Genomic DNA, 25,658 nt, shown 5'->3' on the forward strand with positions numbered 1-25,658 from the left:
TTTGTAAACATTTATCAGAATTTTTACCCCATTCTTTCCACCTTTTTCTCATTGATGACTAAAGTATCACAAATATATGGTACTATTGCGTAATGTACAGTTATGCACAAAAGTGTTGTTACTATGGTTACAACTGTGACTCAGGTACCGCTGATTTTATTGCCTTGCCGATGAGTTGAACAGATAATCGAAGATCGATGTCAAGACAATGCTTAGACAGGATATCTAGCAGGAGAATTATATTAATTCAAACTTGGCGATCCACTTGTGCGCATAGTACTGAAAATGAAAGCAATCAGTCTTCACTTCTTTCCAAGGGTTTTTAAAATTCTTTTTTGAGCAGAGAAATTTCATCAAATTTGTTTACATTCTTAACCACCTGCTTGAAGTTTCGATTAAGCGTATATGAGTGGTAAATAACTTTGATCCTCACAAAAATCTTCAGCTAAGATGGTACGTGTATTTGGACTTTTTAAGTCTGAGAATAATAAACTATGAAAATATATTCAGTTTTCTCCTTATCCTTTATGTAGGAGAGCTCATCATCGGTTGTAAAGCTAAATTAAAATGGAAAAGCATTTTCGTCGTGCGAGTGGAATTACCCATGACTACAACAGGAGATCGTAGGCAAAAGTTAAAATAGCTTGGAGAAGTTATGGTTTAACTGCTCTCTTGTGCTCCATATATTAGCAAAAAATTTGTTTGGCATTCTTCTTTCTTCTTCTTAACTGTACTAGCGAAAAAGTAGGAGTTTGTTAATGAGTAAAGGCACTATGATAATATTACCTCAGCAGAGCATTGACCTAAACCAACAAATTATCCTCGTGATATATAAACGCCCATTCATCACAGTAGAAAACGACGGTTTGAAGAAAAATCGGACCAGCTGTCACCAAATTTCAAAGATTTATTTCCAAAATTGAACTCTACCAGACCATATATAAGAAAACAGTATATATCATTGCGAACGCAGTGTTTACCTAGTAAATTGAACACACTCAAACAATCCTTACAGCATTCCAACAATGTATACAGCTTAAATCTGCATGATGCATTAATGATTATCATTCGATGCAAATGTTTCTTCCTTTTCATTGGCTGAGAGCCCACCAAGTGACTTGCAAATAACTGCCTACAAATAACGGTGTGCTGGTGTGCAATGTCGTTCAACTGTTTTTGGCTGCAAATACTATTTTGCTCATGAGTAAATGAAACCACGCTTTTCTCCTTCTTGCGATCGCTCTTGCGTTAAAATGGCAGATCGCTACGCTTCCCGAAGATATTCCTTAAAAAAAACAAACTCGGTGATCGAATGATAAAACAATTATTGAACTCGATTTTCGCAAAATATCGTGATTTGTTAGGGTCTCGCAGATCAATTATTTGCCTCAGCCGAAATAATTGATCTGCTCGCCACTGATAGATCACGATATTTTGCTCAACCTCGTCCAATAATTGCTAATTATTTGGAAATACCTATAGTCAGTTGACTTTAAATAGATAATTGACATGTGTTTGTGACTCTCTCTTCAGACTCTAAAAAATATCCGACAACACTAATGTAAAAGTTTAATTGAACAGACTTCTGGAGATGCTTGTTAAATCTGGTCATTTTACAGGCTTTCAACCAGAATCACTCTTGAACACTTTTAAACCAGCGTTCACACATATCGTCGTCAACGATAAACTATGCCATTCATACTTTATTTAGTTGAATATGATGGTTCCTCAAAATTGTTATTTTTGTCATTTTTGACAGAAACGTGCAAAATATTCAGTTACTCTTACTCGAAACATATAAAAGACCTACGGATACACGCTCAAAAAAAAAATCCTGAAATTTATCAATCGAAAGAAAGTTATGTGTACAAATTATTCATACCTGCCTTAAGGGAGGACGTACTAAAAAAACTGTTAGTTTGCTAATATCCATTTCCCCGCCGTAGTACATGGGGCGGGGACCTTGGTAATTATATGGCCTAATGTAATACAGAGGACCTGTGAGGTCATGTTGATGATCATCTTAGACTCTGGTCAGAACTAATTACTTATGACATCATGTCTAGTCACTAATGCAACTGACAGTAATTACATTTTGAAAAATTGAGTCGAAAAAATAAATGAACAGCCTTCTATGGTTCACCTTTGGTTGAAAATTACTCTGAAATAATCCGAGGAAAGCCTTAAGTAGGGTGGCAAACACTCCCCTTCCTTGTTAACGTCCGAAGCTTTAAGCTACTCTTGAAAAAATATATGAAGTTGATGCATTTTACTTACATGCATGTTTTATTGCTTAGGCTGTTGCGGATCAAATCCCCAACGCTTAAAGAGAGAATTAAGAAGTGAAACATAGTAACGAAGGTCACCTTGCTGAAAAGTTCTAAGCTTATAGCTAAACTCACATACGTAGCCTGATCTATTCTCATCTTCGGTCATCACGATTAGAACTTTGTCATCAGTTGGATCATTGAAGATGATGGTAGGATGTAACCCTTTTTGGTATTTCTCGTTAATCCACTTTTCTCGGTCACTGCGTTCTTCTGTAGTCACTTCGTTAAACCACTTGAAGCTCTGATTCCCAGGCTTTTCTGTCATCACAACAAAGTACTGCTTCAGACCAGTTGAGTAGCATATTCCCGTAATCGCCTTTCCGTCTTTGTAGCCCTCTAGTATATCATCATTCACTTGTTTCCACTTTTCATGAACGAACCACTTTTGTGGTTTTCCGTGATACTCCTTCGTGTTCTTTGTCATGATGATGTAAAATGTAGATTCTCGTGCAGCACACGCAGTAATCTCAAGGCCTTCATCCCAGTTTTTCTGAATATTTGCAGTGCCGCTTAAAATGGTTTGATTTGTGCCATAGTTTTCCATCAAGTATACTCCGAATCCGAAATTCTCATCGCAGGAGAGGGAATATATCCCCTTTGACTTTCCATTCTTCCATTCCCATTCTTCTTTAACAAATTCCACAAAAGAATCATAACTTCTTCTTATTCCCCATTTGTGGGCAGGCCTTGGACTGTAGAGTTTTGACGTTGCGAAAATGGCAGAGAATCTCCCACCATGCATGCTTTGGGATATCATTAGTTTTTCAGTGTTTGTAATGTGGCCTTGAATGAAATCAGTGTAATCGACGGTATTGTATTGACTGGTAACTGGAAATTCAACCCTATTTCCGCCACTATACATGGGTTCGGTTCTTGGGCGTTCAAGTTTTCCAGTCATAAACAGCGTTAATTCACCACCTTCACCTGCATTTAAATTAATTCAAAATTATAATTAGTCAACACATTTAAGATAGGTTCACTTTTCAAATATTTTCAGTTGTTTCCAGTTCCTTTTTTTTAAATTAAATGACGTGAAAATGACATAACACTATCACAAAACATTTAGAATTTTTGGCTTTATAGTTGCCATGATATGTATGGTATTTGGTGTTCTTCTAGTAAATTCAACGTTATGATGTAATAATGTCGTTAAACGTTCTCAGTGCGCCAATCAAGTTATACTTAGAGGTTGGAAAAGATCAGTGCATTATCATGTGTAATTTTGCTGGCTTTAAAGTTATAGAGAAGAGTCTCCCCCCCCGCCACCCATGCTTCTCCGTTCGCAAGAAAGCCCAGTCTGAATAGCATTGAGTCCAGGAAAATATAATAGACAATGTCATACCAGAGGCATTGAAAGCTCATGTGTAAATGCGAAACCGTTTTATGACAATGACAACTTTGTCAAGGAACCTTTATTTTTAACTGTATATTCTATATTAAAGGGAAGGAGTGAAGAAAGTTTAAACTGGAAAAAGTTTCTCTTTGCTAGAATTTCAAAAACAAATCCGTAATATAAATGTTAATTTTTTGAAAATGTAAAACAAGAGCTTTAAAAAGGTGTATATGAAAGGTTAGTCTCTGCTTAGAGATGTTGAATTAAGTGAAAGTATATTAATACATGTAAGTACTATGTGAAACATACCGGTATCAAGAGCTGTTGAATACTCCGGACATGCTGCTAGGCAATTGAAACCGTTAATACTTTTCTCAAAACAGAAATTTGCCCAGTGGCCGCTGAAACAGGCATCACTGAAGATCATTGGGTAGAAGCAGCCTGCAGGCACCTTGTCAAAAATTTCTCGGATACTGATTGTCCCATCAGAAAAGCACCAATCTCCAGTGGCAGTTTCACCGTGGCCAGAGTAGTACAACATAGGATGGGTCGCTTTAAGCTTGCACTCTTCAAAAAATTTGGTGATATGTTCTAAGGCTGCGACCTTGGTTATTTTAAGATCCCTGACCGTGTTGTACAACTGAGCCTCAACCTTCAGAATTGTGCTTTCCATGTTGCCTAAGTCGTGCGTAATACCAGCAAGGAAATTACCGCTTCTTTCCCCACGATCTTTTCTACTAGAGATTCCAATGTGTTCAGGAGGATCGCAAGCGCCTGAGAGAAGCAACCAAACTGGCTGCTTAGTGGTTGGATTCCATTCTGACCACTTGTCGATTCGGCCAACGTTTGGTCCCTGTTTAATTGCTGAGCCAGCAAATGTAGACATGGTTCTGAAAAAGAAATGCTATAATTTCAGAATATGCTAATGACACGTCAGAGGAGACCCACGTCAGAGTGTAGAAGACCTTAATGTTATTACCAACCCTTACAACATTTGCCCTTTAATAAATATATATAATATCATGGGTGAAAAATTACTCCCTAATATTGGCGCGAAAATTTCAGCGTTAATTTATTATTTCACAGATGATCTCAACGTTCTGCACTTCCCACTGCCAAGATGGCGTCTAAGTTTTAAAATGTTATAAAAGAAGATGTCAGGGAATGGAAAGACGCTTTAGAAAACCCCACATGAAAGAACATATCAAGAAGGATTCTGACTGGTATTTTGTTAAAAATCTCAGAGACTTGTGAACCGAGGTCAAAATCTGTGCTTTAAACATTTCTGTTCGTGGAGTTTTCGATTCAATGAACAAATGCATCAACAAGCGGCTACCATTGTGAGTGAATTGTATGCGTAATTTGTCACCTAGGACATTATACTCGTGAAATTAGGAAACTAGTTTCACTTGCGTTTTATCCAAGTTCTAATAATAACTTCCCGAGCTTTGAGGGAAATTCTTAGAACTTGGGCAAAACGTGCATGAAATTATTCCCTAATTTCACTCGTCACTTCTTGATTACACATACTAATAACGTTATCCTAAAGTAAGCACTATACAACTAACACGTCATTAACCAATGGCCGCATGATCTTTCTCCCCGTCTATCTATTGTGAGCGATTAGCCTAAAGCAAAGCAGTATCATTTGGTCAGTAAATGATACAAATATATGTTGATGATGTCACATTTCGTTTAGCCACGTGATTGATGTATCTCATGAGTCATGTGAGTGTTGTAGTCCGTTAATCATGTGGTTGACGATGACCTGACAATGGACAGTCACACCAACTGGAAAAAGGTTAGTTATGATGATTATGTTAGTTATGATGACTTTCCCTTGTTGAAGAAGAGCGTTGACATAATTGAAAAAAAAAAAGAAGGATGAAAGTTTTTCGATAGAACCGCGATATCATTACCACTAACGAAGAATTCCCAAGGTTTAACAAAAATGCTTGGAGATTCCATAAGAAATGCTATTTTAAGAATTACTTCATCGAAATATTTTAAGAAGGCCCATGGCACGTTTTTGGAGAAGAACGTGTCGATTCTTAGCCTGGGAAAACAGCCGACATTTGGCAACGCCACCACTGGTTTCTCCGCGAAATGACGTGGGAGAAACGAGTGCAGAAATTCCATACTAACTACGCATCACTACCCATATCTGGGTTGCACTCCTGATTAGTTGAAGCAAAATTCCCACGAGGCACGACCATGCCAGAAACACTACCGGGATCAAGGTAGTGACGCATCATCAGTATGTAATAGGCCATTTGCACTTAGAGGTCATGTGACATCGTTTTAAGAAAAGGAAAGTTACATGATTTTACCTTCGAAAAACAATTGGTGAGTCATATTTTAAACAAAATAATACTGATTAGGTTTTTCAAACCCGCACCATTTTCTTAAAATGAACAAGTTCGTAGGTGGTCACGAGACCAAGATGTGATTTTTAAAACTATGAATTACCTCTTTCAGAACACAAATTTTGCACTCAAACTTTGAGGGAAATATTGAAAAGATAATGTGGTAACGTTAACAGCGCATTTGAACGTAACAATTAAGCGTTTAACATGATACAAGCAAAACGAAGTTTGGCCGCCATGTTAGAGGAAAAGAGTATGCCCCCCAACATGGCGGCCAATGCAACTCACAATACCTTGTTAAAAAATCAAAGTGCCATAAAGTATCTCCCCTAAATACGTTTCCTTCCGAATTTGGGGTGTGAGATAATTTTTATGTGCTCTGTCACTTTTTGGCAACAGCAAGATTCCAACTCATTGTTTAAAGGAAACCTTGGTCACGTGACCTCTTAATGGAAGTGGCCTATTTCTGCGCTTGTTTCTTAGACGTCATTTTGCGGCATCGTGAAAAGTCGGCTGTTTTCTCAGGTGAGTTGATTCTGGAAAAATAGGTTAATTTTTTCATTCTTTTATTGGTGTCCAAAAGTTCTACAAGTAAGTAATCCTCCGCATCCTTGTCTTAATTGTTGCATAGATAAAAAGACGATTTAATTCCCAAGTTTCAAAGTATTGATAAAATTCTTGAGGTCATTTTCAAAGTATGAATGTAAGCGATTTCTAGGTCACAAACAGGGAACCATAAAGAAACTATTAGTTAACCTAAAAAGAGATGTTCTCCTTAACCGCACAGGCAATAACTTATGATAGCACTTGTCATGCCAAACAAATGGACTCAAAGCCGACTGATCATTTGACTGAGTTTAAACAAACTACTTGTGACGTCATTTGCTTGACTAAATCATTGAGTCTTTCTGTTTACCCCCACGGTTGTTTATTGTAAGGACTTAATGAAATCATTTCCTTTTCCAAATCTCTTGAATCTTTAGATGAAGCTTAAGACTGGAGACAATTCGTTGTCTTTCCGATGCACGATGAAGAGCTACATCTGTTGGTTTTTGCTACGTGTAACTAGTGGTACAGACGTTTCTCCACTGCTTGTGTTCGGTATAGGATCTTCATGTCTAGCTAGGCATGACAAATCAGTCCTTTCCCAATATTGTTACGGGTTCTGTAACCTGTCGTCCTTAGAGGTACAGGCAGAGAACTCCACAAGGCATGTGTTCTGGAGTCTAGCCATAGAATCCAGCAGTAATCAAATGCCTTTTTAAAAAAGAGTTTTGACTAAAAAACTACCACTCAGTAAAAAAAGAAAAAAAAAATACCGTCTACGTTTTAGGTTAAGAGCCATATAGAAAGTAAAGACTATGTGCGGTTTCTTAACCACAAACCCTTAAAAATTCATCATTTTTTGGTAAATGTACACAGAAAACGTTGCCTGCGTGCGTCATAATTGGACTGACATGCAAATATTATCACTGATGACAAACGCAAAGAAAAAGAACAAAATAAACAACCTAGCTTCACTATATCCCCTTTAAGGTAGGCTCATCATAGCAATACATTGAACGTAAATTTTACGAAACTATCATACAATTCACCACCTAACTGGGCTACGTTTATAGCTGCAAAAGTTAATTGCAGTTATTTCATAACTGTCTACTCACGTTTTAACTTAAAGCCCTTGCTTCTTGAAGTCCTCAGTTGAACACTATAGTTTAACTTTAAAATGATCAATGTTTACGTGGAGACTACAGATAAGTTGGTCAAACAGGAACAAAAAAGCACTGGTTAATGAGAGTGGACAACAAAACAAAACAGAGAGTCAATGCGGCCTACTTGAAAGCCCCACCTACGTAAGTAAAAAAGCGAAAAGAATTCATGCTATCTTTGAAACCCCTTCGCGAGCTATGTTTCTGATTTTACTGACATCAGAAGAATGATTCGCTTTTGCAATTAAAGCTGCCTGAAAAGGTTCTACAAAGTGTTTCTAGGTATGTTAAATCAGTACAATGAAAGGATGAAATAGTTTACATTTGTTGAATTCTCTGCCCCGAGAAAACCACTTTTAAAATAGAACACAGGCAAGCATGCGTAAATTAACGTCATAAAAGGCCCATCAATTTTTTCTTTCGCTCGAACGACAAATCGCGTCTTCCTGTTTATCAGCAATGTGCGTGGAACTTGCTTTAGCTGTGTCACAGGAAGTTTAATAAAAGTGATTAATACTGAGTTAAAAAGTTGTAGTTCCTTCCTTAAATGCATACCGATTGTTTGGTTTCTTAGGAATAGAAAGAGCTGTGCCTATACAATTGTTTAGCAAAGTTTTACTTATTCCATAATTGTATTTTGTAACCTTAGTTCATACAAAAAGTAATGACATTATCTTTAACGGCTACATATCCATGTATAATGAACAATAAACAACGATTAACTGTGGTGGCGATAGGAAGCAACATTACACAGCTACCCTTTAAGGCTTCTGTAATACATACATGAGTACATCATCATGATCAGTTTGCAATGCATATGTCCCCTCTGATCGAGGGCTCATTTAGCCTTAAACAGAAAGGCCATTTAACACAATTCTAAGAACCTAGCCACCTTTCTTTAATGGTTTACTTTTACTAGTATTTACTGTGCATGCATATTCTTCTTCTTTTTTTAATTTCAGATGGAACTAATATAAAAGAAATGAATTATTGTAACGGTAAGTTAACTGGCCTATTTTCTAAGTTTTAGTAAACCTGTGGAAGCAACAATAAAGACAGTGATAACTGTTGCTAAACTATTGTAACAATGGCTATATCGCATTGAATAATCAGTTTTGTAAGTCATCACTCGACATGAAGGCATATTAACAGTTTCCAAGGTTGCAGAACTGGCCGGATACCTTAGCGACTTCATAAAAGGCCATCAAATTCTTCCCGCTTGGACGACTAATTGCTTCTTCCTGTTTACCACTGCACGAACTTCTTGGCCGGTCCTTCTTCAGTTGGAACTTGCTTCGTCATAACTTATGATCAAGGCCTGTGTAAAAGGTGTATTGTGTGGCTCTGACGCTTTGGCATGTTTCCATGAAAGTGGTTACTGACAAACGTTTTACCTATTTCAGGTCACATTTGCTTTTCATAGTTGTGGTACTTTTTCATCAGGGGCATTGTCAAGTCTATATAGAGGTGACCATAAGGGCTCATTGTGCCATAACAGGGGCACCCAACGAGAATATAGTTCAAAACCACTTAAACATAGCATTGTTAAACGTATTTAAGTATTTAAACGGTAGATATAGGCATATTTTTATCCCCTAAAAATTTTTCATCTGTTCGGATTTCCTAGCTGAAAGTCAAGTGATCCGAAAATTATAGGGATCAAAACTTACCTTTTCGAAAATTTCAGCCAGAAAAAAGGCTCCCGAAAATTCTAGGTCACCCTTTTAGGGTAAAAATCCGTTAGAAATGGGCAATTATACCATTTTTTAGATGTTCGAAAATTCTAGGAGAGGTAGGCAAGCAAGAAATTTTACAACAAATGTTTCGAAAATTCTAGATCTCAAATCGTCTTCCGAACAGATATTCTTCCGAAAATTGTCGTTGGGTGCCCCTGTAGTTTTGGTACTTTTTCATCAGGGGCATTGTTAAGTCTATACAGAGGTGACCATAAGGGCTCATTGTGCCATAACCTTGTGTGAACAGTGTATGAAATCTCCAGGTTTAGCCGAGAGGCCATTTGGTGTTATGCTTTTTAAGCGCCCTCTTTAGCTAGTTCATCGGATGTTTTTATCACACTGATATTATTTGTATTATTGAGCAGGTTTGATTTTTTATTTGGATAAAATAAAAGAAAGATGCTACTGTAAGAATTACAAAAATCGCTAGAAACTATTGTAAATGTGTGCCTTTTATTATTTAGCTATGGTGTTGTCACACTCCATGACACTCGACTGGATCAACATCAACTCTGCATAAACTGCGTGAAAGCCCCTCGGCCATTAAACGCTGCTCTCGCTTGGACGGACTAATATCTTCCTGTTTATCAACAAACCTCTTGGAACGTCATCAGATCCTTGCAATGTCGAGTACGTGTATTCTGTAACATACACCTTGTATTGAACTAGCGAGACCAAATAACAACCACAACTTGCTACTAGCTTCAGTTTTATATAAGTAAGCCTGGTAATCTAGAATATTCTGTATGATTACAAAGGATTCTAATATTCATAAGCTAGTGAAGTCAGGAATGACTCAGCGGCACCCAACGAGTATAATTTTCAAAACCACTTAAACATAGCACTGTTAAACGTATTTTAGTATTAAAACGGTAGATATAGGCATATTTTTACCCCCTAAAAATTTTTCATCTGTTCGGATTTCCTAGCTGAAAGTCTAGTGATTCGAAAATAACAGGGATCAAAAGTTACCTATTCAAAAACTTCAGCCAGGAAAAAGGCTCCCGAAAATTATAGGTGACCTTTTTAGGGTATAAATCCGTCAAAAATGGGCAATTATACCATTTTTTAGATGTTCGAAAATCCTAGGAGAGGGAGACAAGCAAGAAATTTGGAAAAAATGAAAGAGGAAAGAAAAAGCGGCCATTGTCAAACAAAAATCGCAATGAACGGAGGCGAAAAATAGCGCGTGATTTAGATAAGAACATAACAGAAGCAAGAAAGAAACATATCAAAAACCTCTCAGATTACAAAATGACACGCGATCAGATAAATGTTCTGTCAAGAGGTCTTAAATTTATCCCCACACCGGTGACAAACACAGGTCACGTTAGAGCAGAACTATTAAAACATTTCAACGCTTTCGCTAGACGAATGCGTCTACAATATATGTTTCATGGAAAAGATAAAGAGCAACACCCCTTACATGTAAAGTCAGACTGGGAGCCACCAGTTCAGCCATCAGTCGCACTAGAAATATACCTAGAAGAGGTTAAATTACAACTTGCTAATATAAATGCAATCACGCCTAAAAACAATCTACCCAAGAGGGAACAACTTGCCATCAAACAACTGAGACAAAACCCGGACATCAACATTAAACGAGCAGATAAAGGCTCTTCTATTGTTGTTCTCAACAAAGAAGACAAGATAAAAGAAGGTCAAATACAATTAGATGACAGAGAAAACTACAAACCCTTAGAAACACCAATGGTAGTAGAAACCTCTAGAAGGGTCAAGAAATTGGTAGATAAGCTTTACAAAGAGAAAGATATAGACGAGATGACAAGACGATGGCTGTCCCTCACGGCAAATCCACCGCGAATACCACAATTCTAGACTCTCACAAAGATTCACAAACCAACACCAGTTGGAAGACCGATCACATCGGACTGCGAAGGCCCGACGGAAAGAATCTCATCATTTGTTTATAGTCTCCTCCAACCAATTGCTAAATCGCAAAAATCGTATCTTAAAGATACGACAGACTTTATCAACTTCATAGAGAAAACCAGGGTCGTAGAAAATGCTATTTTAGTCTCTATGGATGTTACTAGCCTATACACAAACATCCCACAGGAGGAAGGAATTACCATTATATGCAAAGCATACGAAACATTCTATCAAAACAAACCTCCAATACCCAGCCAATACCTCGCAGATATACTGCAAATCCTAAGGGAGAATTCTTTCCAATTTGTTGGAAAAAACTACCTCCAAGTACAAGGTACAGCTATGGGAACAAAAATGGCAGTTGCATTTGCTAACATTTTTATGTCTGCAATAGAGACAGAAATTATTAACAAAAGTCCGCACAAACCACTAGTGTGGAAGAGATTTATCGATGACATATTCTCATTGTGGAATGTAGACAAAGAAGAAATATACTCATTCATCGAACTAGCGAAGAACCACCACCCGACCATAAAATTTACTGCTGAAGTTTCAGAAACAGAAACCGCCTTTCTGGATACATGTATTTACAAAGGAGAAAGATTAAAGAAGGAATCAATCCTAGATGTGCGTATACACCTCAAACCGACAGAAACTTTCCAATACACGTACTTCTCTTCATGTCATCCCCCAGGGGGTAAGAAAGGATTCATAAAAGGCGAGGCCTTAAGATTAACTCAGAACACACTCTTCTGAGAAAACGTTCGAAGAGAACGTAACTAATTTCAAGCAAAGACTCCGTATAAGGGGTTATAGAGATAAAGTGATAGATAAACACCCATCAGAAGTCAAGCATCACGAAAGAATGTCGGCTTTGCAAAACAAAACAAAAACGCACAATAAAATACTGCCATTCGTGACAGAATATCGCCCCTCAGTACCGAATCTAAAAAAATCATCATGCACAAATGGTATCTTATACAAAACCAACCGTTGCTTAGAGAAATCTTTAAAGACCCTTCCATAATATCTTACAAAAGAGGAAAGTCACTACAAGATATACTCGTAAGAGGTAAACTATGAAGGTAAGGTCAAAGCAACTTACAGCAACTGAGCCAAAGATAGACGTGAATAGCCTGTCAACATTATGGACAACTCAAACTATGAAGCTTAAAGGTCAAAGATATAAAACAACTTGGCCAAAGGGAGTCGTGTATGACCTGTCAATATTATGTTTTTATCAATGATATTAATTGTATTATTGAGCAGGTTTGATTTTTTATTTGGATAAAATAAAAGAAAGATGCTACTGTAAGATTTACAAACATCACTAGAAACTATTTTAGATGTGTGCCTTTTATTATTTAGCTATGGTGATGTCACACTCCATGACACTCGACTGGATCAACATCAACTCTGCATAAACTGGCGTGAAAGCCCCTCGGCCATTAAACGCTTCTCACGCTTGGACGGACTAATATCTTCCTGTTTATCAACAAACCTCTTGGAACGTCATCAGATCCTTGCAGTGTCGAGTACTTGTATTCTGTAGCATACATCTTGTATTGAACTAGCGAGACCAAATAACAACTACAACTTGCTACTAGCTTCAGTTTTATATAAGTAAGCCTGGTAATCTAGAATATTCTGTATGATTACAAAGGATTCTAATATTCATAAACCAGTCAGGAATGACTGAGGGGCACCCAACGAGGATATAGTTCAAAACCACTTAAACATAGCACTGTTAAACGTATTTTAGTATTAAAACGGTAGATATAGGCATATTTTTACCCCCTAAAAATTTTTCATCTGTTCGGATTTCCTAGCTGAAAGTCTAGTGATTCGAAAATAACAGGGATCAAAACTTACCTATTCAAAAATTTCAGCCACGAAAAAGGCTCCCGAAAATTATAGGTGACCTTTTTAGGGTATAAATCCGTCAAAAATGGGCAATTATACCATTTTTTAGATGTTCGAAAATCCTAGGAGAGGGAGACAAGCAAGAAATTTTGGAAAAAATGTTCCGAAAATTCTAGATCTCAAATCGTCTTCCGAACAGATATGTTCCGAAAATTGTCGTTGGGTGCCCCTGATGACTCGACTAAGCACGATACAGCACGCTCTAGAACATTCCTGAATATTACAAAACAATCCTAAAAGTTTTTTTAAAATCAAATCCTGGGAATTTTAGCTGGTCGAATACGGCCGGAATCCTGAGCATTGGTATCTGGAATTCAGCCCTAGGAATCCGAAATCCCGCTAACGTTTAGACTTACGAAATGTGAAGTTATAGACTTTGCAATCACTTGTATCAGCCTTACTTAAGGCATGATGTACCTTTAATCGAACAAACCGAGCAAAAATTTAAATCAAAATCAATCGAACTCGTCGTTCCATTGAATTCGATCAGTCGGCAATGGAACACGGAATTCCTTGTGTCGAGTTCGATAATCGATCAAATGCAACATAATCTGCCAACTAAACCGTTCGAGTTTGTTCCATAACCCAACAAATTGTTGACTTTAACCCAAATCCTAGCCTCGAGAAAGACTGATATGTGTAGTGAATAAAAAGCCATCAATTGAAAGGGGTCTTTCAGCCGGTAATTAGCCGGTCTTGGCCACCAGAGCAACTGCCATTCTCCTATTTTTCTTAAATCGGACAGTTTGCTTATTTGTAAAGGAAATTATAATCAAGCCAGTACTGAAAATAGCCAAACTTATCAGTCTTAATTGAACAGTTCCAAAGTTGTTTAAAACTTAAGGGATAATAGCTTTGCTGAAAATATCTGCCGACTAGCTACCAGCTATATAATTATAACAAATTTATCCATTCAACGGTATTGATGTATTTACTACACGAGGAAATTGACAACACTGACTGGGGTAATATAAAATATTGCTAACAATGCAAGAGGATCTCAAAGGGGTAGTAGCTTTGACGCTTAACGGTCAATTTTTCCAACTTTGAAGGTACAGTTTTTAGAGCTTTTGACGGTTGAAGGCCGTTATTAAGTGGGAATTTATTACAAGAGTTTTTGAAATTATTAACTCCTGTTCAGTATTAATTGATGACATTAATGTCTAAGTGCTTTTGAGAACCTCAGGGAACTGGTTTTTCCAGTTCGTAAAGATCACTATTGTAGGAGCTGAAATAGAGAGATTTAAATTACCTAGAAAGGTTTTGACGGTCAATAATAATCTGCAATTTTGAAGGTAAACGGTAAAAATCACCTTTTTCGACGTCTGATAGCCCTGATGGTTAAACTAAAGGCTGAAGCTAACCCTGTTGAGACCCTAGTCGAACTGTAATATACAACACTACAGTATGTTGCCCAGTATCCGGACGGTACCAGTATCCGGACACTTGAAACAAAAACTCAATTTTTGAGGCGCCCTTCTCAGTTCTCGGTAAACGAAGTATTTCGGATGAAAGCTGAACATTTCAGCTTTAAGATGAAAGTTTTGGCAATTTGAAAGCTTGCGAAATAGTCGCAGAAGACGCCGTTCTGTTCAGGAGAATAAACTTTTCATGGCTAATATTTACGCTGTTTACTGCGCAGTAAAGTTAGTGCTGGTCAGAAAAGGGAGGGTAGTGTGTGATATTTTCAAAGAAACTGTTTTATTTTTAAAGTGAAGATTTTTAAGGAAGTCAGGTTTTCGGGAGGTTTATTAATTCTTCTTGAAATTCGATTTGTTTGGAATAACGGAAGCCAGAAACATTCACTAAGTTTTGATGTCATGTGCCCAGTATCCGGACAGTTTTTTCTTTGCTGTACAGAATCGATGAATTAGCTGTGTACATTCTCCGGATAAGATTTATTTCATATCAGTGACTATAATTAAAGCTTAGGATATATGAAATAGTCGTAAAATGTAACTCTACTCAACTCCGTATGGAAATTTTCTTCACTCATTCAGAGGCGACTTGATTTCGTGTGCGCCGCTTGTTTCGCGTGACTGCATTTTCTATATATAACTGAAAGCGTCCGAGTTGAACCTGGAATTCTCACTCTTTCCCAAGTTGGGACTGCTAGAATGGGGTTGCAATCGTCTAAAAAATGTCACAAAGGGATTGAGAGATGTGAAAGAAGGAGGAATTAGTGCTAGAAAAGCAGGCTTATTGTGGGGACTGAGCATGAAGAAATCAACACTGCAGGTCAGACTAAATAGGAGAGTGACCTTTGACCGTCGGGTTGAGGTCCCTTCCCCAAGCTTTTCTTTAAATAAAAAATGAAGAAAGAAAGTCGTTTGCAGATTGGCTAATTGAGCTTGCAAACTGCGACTTCGGCATGTCCACGGATGCCTTCCTTAAATCAGTGAAAAAGTTCCTAGACAAAGAAGGGAGAAATTATACCATTTTTAAAACAGCCGCTCGCGTTCCCTACCATACCCCAGTCATTTGTTATGTTTTATTTCACGATGCTAGGTTATATTTTCGGAATCGATTGCCAGACTACTTTGCAAGTGCAAGAGAAGCTTATAAGTCGCTTGCCTGTCGAAAATTTATGTACAATTACGTTGTTATTGTTGTGTCCGGATACTGGGCCAGCTGTCCGGATACTGGGCAACATAGGAGCTCTGCAAAAATATTAATTTAGCGATGGAAACAAAGGCAAGAAAGTTAAACTGTCTTTCGTCATATTAAGGACTAGATAGATCTTCACTGGGCCAAATTTCAGAGCTCTTGCGATTAAAGAAGGAAAGTTATTGCAATTTTAAACTGAAGTGTCCGGATACTGGGCAACATACTGTACACTATTGTTGTAACAGTTACGATAAAGTAGTAAAAAACTTTATATAAGATAATATGCTAAAATTCACTGAAATTTGCAAATTCCGAGTAAAGCCCCTACTAAAATATACTACAAAATGGTGAAAATATTTCTTTATTCTTAAGAGCTACAAACTATACAGGAACTACAAGTATATTGCAACCGCATCTGGTCCGTAAAAGAACCACAGAATTGGACAGGGATACGTAGTTATAATAGTTTTACGTTTAACCTCTTGCAACGGAATCTCTTGTAATTATAAGTATGGACACTAATTATTACCTGGCTCGAGTTGTTTGAAGCTCGGTAAGCTCTATTCCTGGGTTTACTGTAAAACAGCGGACATGGTATGTTTTAATTTATACTACATGAAAAATTACTGCAATTTGATTGGCTTAGAGCAGTGTTATTTCAGCTTAATTTGAAATACCTACATGTGAAAATTACAAACCTTTTGCGGGTATTAGTATAAACAAATAATAGCATGATTTGTACGTGATATTTGGCATGAATACTACTCGTGATATTGCAAAATTGTCTCAAATTTCACTCGCCTAACAGCTCGTGAAATTACGGATAACAATTTCGAAATATCACTCGTGGTATTTATGCCAAATATCACTACAAATCATGCTATTACCTATACTAACACTAACGGCGCAGTAATCATGTCCTGGGGACAACTCTGTCTAAATCAACTATCAACTGTCTAAGGATTTCACAGCTGGCAGCAGCAGCAAAAAAAAAAAAACAACTGCATTAAAAATAATAGTAATAAAAAATGAAAACTAGTTGTACACCTGAAGGTGCTGAGAGCAATCTGTAACTTTAAAATAGAACAGGAAAGCCACCAAAACAAACGAAAGAGTTCAGTGGCCACACCCTAGAGAGAAACTGGATTTCTACTAACTGGATCTGGATCAGTAAAAACTAAAAAACAGCAAACTGAAATCCTCATGACGAAGACCAAAAACAAAAAAAATATAAAGTAAAAAAAACACACAAACAAACAAACAAAACAAAACATAAGTTCATATCAGTTCAGTAACATCTGTAAACCTGAAGACGGCTGGCATGGCCAGCCAAAATATTGTTATAAAAAACAATATACGTAGTTTTAAATCAGCTTTGCAGTAGTCTTTGGACTTCTTGTTCTTGGTGCTTTATATTTTGGCTGGTTTGATCTCTTTTCTAGAGATCCAACTTTTACAACTAGCAGAATCTTCGTCCACGGTTTTTGCAGCTAATTTAAGCAAAACAAAACAAACAAACCTTGACGTTTTTGGTCATGTGCCCCACTGATACTTCGGTTTGTAAAACAAACCTTCGTCGACATGCCGGGCACAACTTAATAATATATACAGGAAAGCACTCGTTCTAGTTTATTTTGCCCGTTAGATTTCATAGGAAGAAATTCTGCTTTTTCAGACAGCAAGTATCGGATTCACTATTGAAATCAACAAGGAAAATGAAAACTTTGCAATCGTCTTCTTTTCAATACAACTTCATTCAACTGGATTAAACTAAAGGAATCTGCCTTAATTTATAGTGAGACCGACGTACATAACCCGATCTATTTTCATCCCTCGTCATCACACTTAAAATTTTATTGTCAGTTGGATCTTTGAAGATGATAGTAGGATGAAATCCCTGATCATATTTCTTATTTTCCCAATCTCTCCTGGCCTCTCCTTCAGTCTTGCCAAACCACCTGAAGCACTGTTCCCCCATTGAGGCTGACATCACAACAAAATACAGCTTCAGCCCACTGGAATAACATATTCCAGTGATAGCTTTTCTTTCTTTGTATCCCTCCTGTATTTCATCATTTGTTTCTTTCCAGGTACTACGAGTAAACCACTTCTGCTGTTTTTCATGGTATTCCTTCGTGCCCTTTGTCATGATGATGTAAAATGTTGAATATAGGGCAGAACATGAAGTAATCTTAAAACCCTCATCCCATTTCTCCTTTATATCATCCGTGTTTCTTAAAATAGATTGACATGTACCATAGCCTTCCATGAAGAACACCCCGAAACCAAACTTCTCATCACAGGCAAGGGAGTATATCCTCTTTGACTTACCATTAACGCCTTTCCATTCCTTTTTGACGAACCCAAGAAACTCGTCGCAGTTTCTTTTAATTCCCCAAGTTACCGCACGTCTTGGATTGTAAAGTTTTGAACTCGCAAAAATTCCTGAGAAGTAGCCATTATGCATGCTCTGGGAAATCAAAATGTTTTGACTATTAAAAATATGACTACTGATAAAATCAGTGTAATCAACGGTACCATATCCATAGCTGATGGGGAAGTCCAGTCTATTTCCGCCACTATACATGGGCTCTGTTCTTGGCCGTAGTTTCTTTCCAGTCATGTACAGTGTTAAATCTCCTCCTTCATCTACAAGTAATTTGAAAAGTGCAGAATGTCAGTAAAATGGAACCCCGATATAACGAACTTCTCTATAACGAAGTCATGGGTATACAAAACGATTTTTCTTTACCCCAATAATACAGTCAAACCTCTCCAAACCTCGGGGACAGAGGAAATTGGCTGTTGTGGAGAGACCCCGGGCCGTTATGGGGAGGTAGGGGTGTTATATGACAAATTTTTTCTAGGGGAGTGCAACATGTTTATTGTGCCATGTTCATGCTTACTGTATCCCGTAATGGTAATCCAATCATAAACGATATATAGAGGTAAAAAATACAAGGAAAACTTGAAAATGAAAATGTTATCATGACAAAACGAACAAGTCTCGCAATATTCCCTATACGTATTGTAGACAGAATAAATAGAACACAATCAAAATACGATTGCCATTAAACATCAACGTGCCATACGGATCAAATATCACGACCATTTCTGACTTTTGCGTCAGTGGCTGAAAAAACTGGCCGTTTTCGAGAGTTCATTTTGGCAGTTAATTCGGGACGCGCTTTTGTGACCGTTGCCGATGTAGAGAGGTTTAAACAAGAATCAATGTATGGACTGTCAGCCGGGGCGAAAAAAAGAAAAAAAAAAGGCCATTGTAGAGAGGTGGCCGTTAGTGGAGGTTCGACTGTAGTAAAATATCTGGAAAAGAACCTCGATATCAAAACAACGAAAGGCCAAGGGAATGGCAAAATTTGTTAGCCATAAGGCGGTTTCGTTATATCGGGCTTTCTCTTTATAGTATATAATTCAATTACTATACTGGGATTGAAAACAAAATCGTTCGTTATACCAACTGAGGCTGTTGTTATATAGAGCTTCGTTATATCGGGGTTGCACTGCATAGCGAACAAATTTTGCCAGTCCCTTGGCTCTCTGTTACATCGAGGTTCCACTGTAAAAATAATCACAATAGACGTTTTCCATATAGCTTAATGAAAGAAGCTCTGTTTAATGCATACTTCGAGCTGGAAACGACGCCACTGGCTTGGTTTCTGAATGCTATTTACGCCTAATATAATTTAATAGTTTCTTTTTTCATATTAATAAAGCATGTGAAACATACACACCTTTGGTATCAAGAGCCGTTGAATACTCCGGACATGCTGCAAGGCAGTGGAAATCAAAAATACCTTTCTGCAGACAGAAATTTGCCCAGTGGCCACTGTAACAGGCATCACTGAAGATCATCGGGTGAAAACACTCCACAGGCACCATGTCCAAAATCTCTTGGATACTGATTGTCCCATCGGCAAAACACCAGTTTCCAGTACCAATCTCACCATGCCCAGTATAGTATAACATAGGCTTGACCTTTGTTTGCTTGCATTTTTTAAAGACCATGGTGACATGTCGGAGAGCTGCGCCCTTAGTTAGATAAAGATCTTTAACAGTGTTGAACAGCTTTGTTCCAACTTCATCTTCCATGTTGACCAAATCTCGAGTCACACCAGCAAGAAATGCGCCATTCCTATCTCCCTGTGAATCTCGAGTTCTTCTTTTAGAAATTCCAATTTCTTTAGGTGGGTCAGTAGCTCCTGAGAGTAGTAACCAGAGTGGTTCCTCACTGGTTGGTTTCCACTCTGACCAACAATCGATTCGGCCAACATATGGCCCCTGAGCAATTGCTGAGCCAGCAAATTTAGACATGGTGCTGCTAAGAAAATACAATGTTTTAGAACCTTGTGCTGTTTTTGCTGATAATCTGATCACTAATGATACATTCTACTTATTCGCCATGCAGATAGTTTTGCTCTGAAAAATATTAAACACTAAAATTGTGACTGAGAGCAGTGGAAGCAAGTCGAAATAACCCTTGATACCGGACCAAGGAGATGTAAGCGTGCGAAACGAGTATAACTGTAAGTAGAGGCGTGTCCGTTTCACTACTTGAATGGGGACCTTACGATCCGACAACGGCGACGTCTATGAAAACGTCGCTGGAAAATAGACTTGGCATCCTTTCAAACCATTTCGCGATTATCTCAATACGCCCGGATACTTAAAAGAAGCGAATTTTAGTTGGAACTGAAGAGAGGGCACCGCGTCCGAGTGCAGACAGAGATGCTAGAATTTATCTCCCGCTTGCCGTTCCCGTTCTTAAGTAAACTTAAAATTTGGTCATTTCACGTCGTAGTCGTGCAGGGATGGCAAAGAAATGTGCAAAAAAGCGTGATGCACGTGCAGAGTTCTTGTTTTGCTCATTAAACCTATTGCTTTTTCGACGTTCCCGTTGCCGTCGCTGTCGTAGTGTCGTAAGGTCCCTAATGGGAGACCGACGCGGAATCCCACCCTTCACCATTGCTTACAATTTTTTTGACACCCAGGGTATAAAAACGACTGGTGCTAAACCAAATTTATAAAATAAAAAGGAGAATAATATTCAAACCTCTTTACGCCGTTAACCTTCATGTGGTTTTATTAAAATTAACCGATTTTTAATACAGTATGAACGCTGACTACTATTTCCCATTTTTCAATCTCCCATTCCCAATCCTCACTCATACCCCTTACTCCCACTCTTTTATTAACCATAAGCATAACAAATGAAACTAACACGTTCAAACACAAAATCACTATTAAATGGACGGGCGTTCGTAAAACCAGGAACAAGGAATATTCCGGAACATCCCGGAACATGAAAAAATAATTTTCATTAAAAAAAAAAAAAATTAAATTAAATATTTTTAAAAAAAATTAATAATAAGAAAATAACATTAAGTAATCTAAAATAGAAAAAAAAAAAAGAAAAACAACAACAACAACAACAAATAAAGAAATAAAGAAAAAGCAGCTGGTATCATCTTCGGGTATGAGAAAACATTATTTTGTTGCAATTAATTTGTTGGGCGAGTGAGGGTCCATGCAAATGACAATAATGAGTGAGAGCTTGTCTCTAAATTCATAATATATTAAAACGGGTCGCGAGGTGGGGGGTTTTGAAGTTTTCCTCACACAGGCACCTCTTGCAATTGTTTGCCACGCGGTTATAATCATTAGACGGTTATCCATTTATGGCTTTGCCACCGTAAGAAGAGCTTAGAGACACGTGGCTTAGGACTTTAGTGGATAAGATTCATATTCGCTGTGAATAGTTGCAGTAGCTGTGGAAGTGCAGTGGTAGTTTCCAACTGTTGTCAGTTAGACTAAATTTTAGCCGTCTAAGGACAGCTCCTTTCCTTTCTATTCACCTTTGACCCGGACAAGTAACAAATGGATACTGTCAATATTCAGTGAATTTAGCTGAAAAATATTGTTTACAAAAATAACAAGTCACATAAGCAAACCTTTAAGTGTCTTCGATAAATTAGGCTTGGGCTCGAAATATAGGGGGAACAGCGTTTCTGCACACAGAGTGAAAAAAAATGCAACGTCACAGCGGATGCCGAAATTAAATCACTGTGACAGAGGCAATCACCACCCTCAACCTGGCGGGAAAAAAGAGGGGACTGTAAACTAGCTTGAATTTCAGCTGTCCCCACGAGTCGCAAACTCCTCTTTCAACTTGGGGTGACGTCTGAAATATCAGGCTAACTGTAAACAGTATAGAAACTATTACGAATGTGAGTATTGTCCACTGAAATCCAAAGACAGGAGCCCCTATTTGTAAGCTCGCTCTTCTTGGGTTTGCAGAGCCTAGTCTGTAAGTAATTCATGTCAACCTCAAGAAAGCAAAGCACCTGGCTTGGCGCACGCTACTGGTGTACACGGCTAAGAATCTCACATCGTTTGGCTCTTATGAACTTATTAAAACTCGGATCACATCGATATTTGGCAAGAAGTAAAAGTTTATAAACAGCTTTTCATTGAATATTTTTTTTCTGGCTTTAAGACCAAAATAAAATTAAAATATGAAAAATATGGCTCAAAATGTGACCATTTTTTAACAGCTTGCGTAACATTTACAGTCTAACCACGCATATTGTGGGATTTCTCTATTTCTGTTAATGGTACTTTGGAAAAATTTCTCCACAGAGGTCAGTGACTTATGAGTACTAACTGTATTAAAAACAAAAAAGGTTTAGGGCGTTTTAAGAAAGATGTTCTGTCTACATCCGATCTCTGTGCAGTGCGAACGTCAATTTAAAAGATTGCTTTTGATTGACTTTCTTTTGTTGTTAAGAGAAGAAATAATAATTTTTGGAATGCTCATAAGTTAAACCTTCCTTATAGACTAACTGTCAAGACTTCGGGAAACCCATTTTTATGCTAAGATCAAATATCTAAGGTTAGACAGCATTTTTTAACGTGAAAATTCGTAAACCGTCCGTTGGACTGAAAATCGGATTCTAGAGAGTGCTTTGGCACAAAGGTTTTGTGCCTAAAATGTGCCGAAGATGTGCATAAAAGTGTGCATTTTAGTTTTGAAAAACGTGCCTAAGCCGTGCCTAAGTTGTGCCCAAACTGTGCCTAATCTGTGCACAAGTTGTGCCAAACTATTGAGTCACTCGGAAAATCGTGTCCAGCCTATTGAGCTCCACGGCGAAAGAAAAGTGCGCACGGCAATTATGTCAGTTTTAAGATTTACGAAGTCTAGAAGCACGGTCTGACGACCTTTTTATCCCCTAATAAAAAATAACATGACTCAGAATACGGTTAGAGACAGCAGGGAAAGCCCCGACAAACAGGAAAATGGAATCTTAAACAGGTTAGCGTATTTAAAATAAGTGCTCAGCTCAATGACGTGTTGATATAATTTCATCGATTCAAGAATTTCACTGCATGATGCAGGGACCGCGGAGCAAGGTGAAAAGTGGCAGGGCTGACAACTGAAAATAATTTTTTCATATTGAAAATCGAAAAAAGGAATAAAATCATAGTATTTGATTTGTTTCTGTCGCGTGACTTTGCATACTTTATCCAGTGTATTTGTTGCTCTTTATAGGTCGGCCAACATACACGGTCAGTTCAGATTCAATGCAAGAAAAGACGCGATTACAACTTCAGTATAGAAAATACTACACTGAAGTGATCTGAAAAATCTCTAACTATGGCCGCTCACTGTTCAAGTAATATAATTCTTCTTGCTATCGAATATTTCATTGATTCGAAAGGAGAAACTGACAAAAGACAAAACTTTTATCAACTCAAAACAACTACTCACCTTCGTTTGGCTTGAAAAAGCTAGTAATTTTCTTCATTTCGTCTGATAAAACTGATAAAAAACTCTGCCGGAGCTGGAAGTACAAAACACGCTGCCGAAAGAAGCGAAGGGGTGGCCAAGGCATGGCGTTTGATCAAGGGGCAAGTTGGCCCCAGAGCACAATTACCGCGAAAAGCACAGGAGCCCCACAAAATGCCTGGCGTTTGAAATTAAAGAAAATACAGAGAATATAGCGGAATATAGACGGAAAAAACTTGTTTCAAGTCTTTTTTTTATTTTAATTATTTTTCTTTTTAGCGCAAAAAGTGGGGGCGGGGGCGCAAAAAAGTGGTGGGGCCGCGGCCCTACCAGCCCCTCCCCCTCCGCGGTCCCTGTGATGTTAAAAAAATTTCCAAGTGGGCTTCTTCTCCCCGTCTTAACGGAGCGTTTAGTTGGAACGAAATATTTGTTTTTTCAGGAGGGCAGATTTGCATTCAAAAAAAGAATTTACTTGTGATATGACTTATAAAACGAAAACGAAAAAATTGATTGCACGCCGATGAGTTTTGAAGCAAAATTGGCACGTCTCATCGATTATTATACGATCAAAGCTTAATTTGCTAACAGAGCCAGAAAACAAAAACAAACAAGCAGCTTGAATTATTTTACTACTAAGTGTAAATCCTACTTTTTTAGTTAGAGAAATATTTTTAAAAAGCAGCCGCATTTTGTACCAAAAAACAACACGCGTTGGCATGAAGGTTTCAAATTACCACTTTTGATGTTGTTATGCAAATTCAGGCCAATTTTACCGCGATCGCAAAAAGTATTTTCTACGACTTTTATTGGCTATTTTTGTGCCTTACTTCTTTAGCTTTGTTTTTGTTATTACGGCTTCGACTTTCTTTCACGATTTCTTTTAGAAACGAAAGAAAGCCAGTCTATAAAATTGCATGGCAATCGAAAAGGTTCAGACCGCACATACCGCGTGTGAATTTCCACTTTATCCTCGGAGTAAACACGGACTGTCGAAGAATACGTTAATTTTCCCGACTTTCGACGCGGCTCAAAACTTACACTTCCTATACTTCTAACTGCATCGTGTTTGATCTGAATTATTTTTGTATTTCGTACCAAGTTTGTTCTTTTTTGCAAGTCGGGTTACAAAGATTTTCAAAAAAGTGCCCGGCGTTGAATATTTGTGCCTAAACTGTGCCTAAACCGTGCCAAAACTGTGCCCAACCTGTGCCTAAAATGTGCCTTAGCAATATTTAAAACGTGCCTTACCTGTGCCTAAAGTGTGCCTAATCTGTGCCTTTACATGTTTTTTTCCCGTGCCTTGGCACAAAAACCGTGCCTTTTCTTGAGCGCGAATCGTGCACAAGGCACGATGTTACGCTCGTGTACACCAGTAGCGTGCGCCAAGCCACCTCAAGTAAGCAAATGTCAGTTATATATATAAGGAGACTACATGTTGACTTTACATGAAGTACCTACCACCTTGGCTAGACATGAAATACTTTGCGACATTTCAGACCATCTCTGAGCTATATAATGGGTAACTGTCAAACGATTAAACTCTTGGTAAACAATTACAAGAGGTGGCTGTGTGAAGAAAGCTTCAAAACCCCCTCCTCATGACCCATTTTATTTTTGAATTTAGGGGCAAGCCTTCACTCATTACTGTCATTTACATGGACCCTCACTCACCCAACAAATTAATCGCAACAGAATATTGTTTTCTCATACTCAGGGATGATTACCGGTTTCTTTTTCTTTATTTCGTTATTTTTCGTTTTTTTGTTATTTTATGTTATTTTTTACAAAAACTATTTTATTATTATTATTATTATTATTTTATTATTATTTTTGTATGAAAATTATTTTTATTTTTTCATGTTCCGGGATGTTCCGGCATGTTCCGGAATGTTCCTTTTTGCGGGGTTTACCGTAGTCTGCTACACAGACGTTTTTAGTGTCGTCACGCAATGCTCCTCCA

General features: G+C 37.8%; 3 protein-coding genes across 3 annotated transcripts; 1 reads left to right on the plus strand and 2 right to left on the minus strand.

Moving 5' to 3' along the window:
* Positions 1-2,286: 2,286 nt before the first annotated feature.
* LOC140932142 (uncharacterized) lies at positions 2,287-4,549 on the minus strand. Its single transcript, XM_073381788.1, has 2 exons — positions 3,973-4,549; positions 2,287-3,254 (listed from the first exon to the last, which is right to left on the minus strand). Exons 1-2 carry the CDS (start codon positions 4,547-4,549, stop codon positions 2,287-2,289), a joined length of 1,545 nt encoding a protein of 514 aa, XP_073237889.1.
* Positions 4,550-11,514: 6,965 nt separating this feature from the next.
* Positions 11,515-12,120, plus strand: LOC140932143 (uncharacterized). The gene has a single exon (XM_073381789.1). The coding sequence runs from the start codon at positions 11,515-11,517 to the stop codon at positions 12,118-12,120; it is 606 nt and encodes a 201-aa protein (XP_073237890.1).
* Positions 12,121-17,424: 5,304 nt separating this feature from the next.
* On the minus strand, positions 17,425-20,226 carry LOC140929599 (uncharacterized). Its single transcript, XM_073379348.1, has 2 exons — positions 19,647-20,226; positions 17,425-18,543 (listed from the first exon to the last, which is right to left on the minus strand). The coding sequence occupies exons 1-2, from the start codon at positions 20,224-20,226 to the stop codon at positions 17,660-17,662; spliced, it is 1,464 nt and encodes a 487-aa protein (XP_073235449.1). The 3' UTR covers positions 17,425-17,659.
* Positions 20,227-25,658: the final 5,432 nt, after the last annotated feature.

The sequence above is a fragment of the Porites lutea genome, chromosome 3 (assembly GCF_958299795.1).
Source record: "Porites lutea chromosome 3, jaPorLute2.1, whole genome shotgun sequence".
NCBI classification, from domain to species: Eukaryota; Metazoa; Cnidaria; class Anthozoa; order Scleractinia; family Poritidae; genus Porites; species Porites lutea.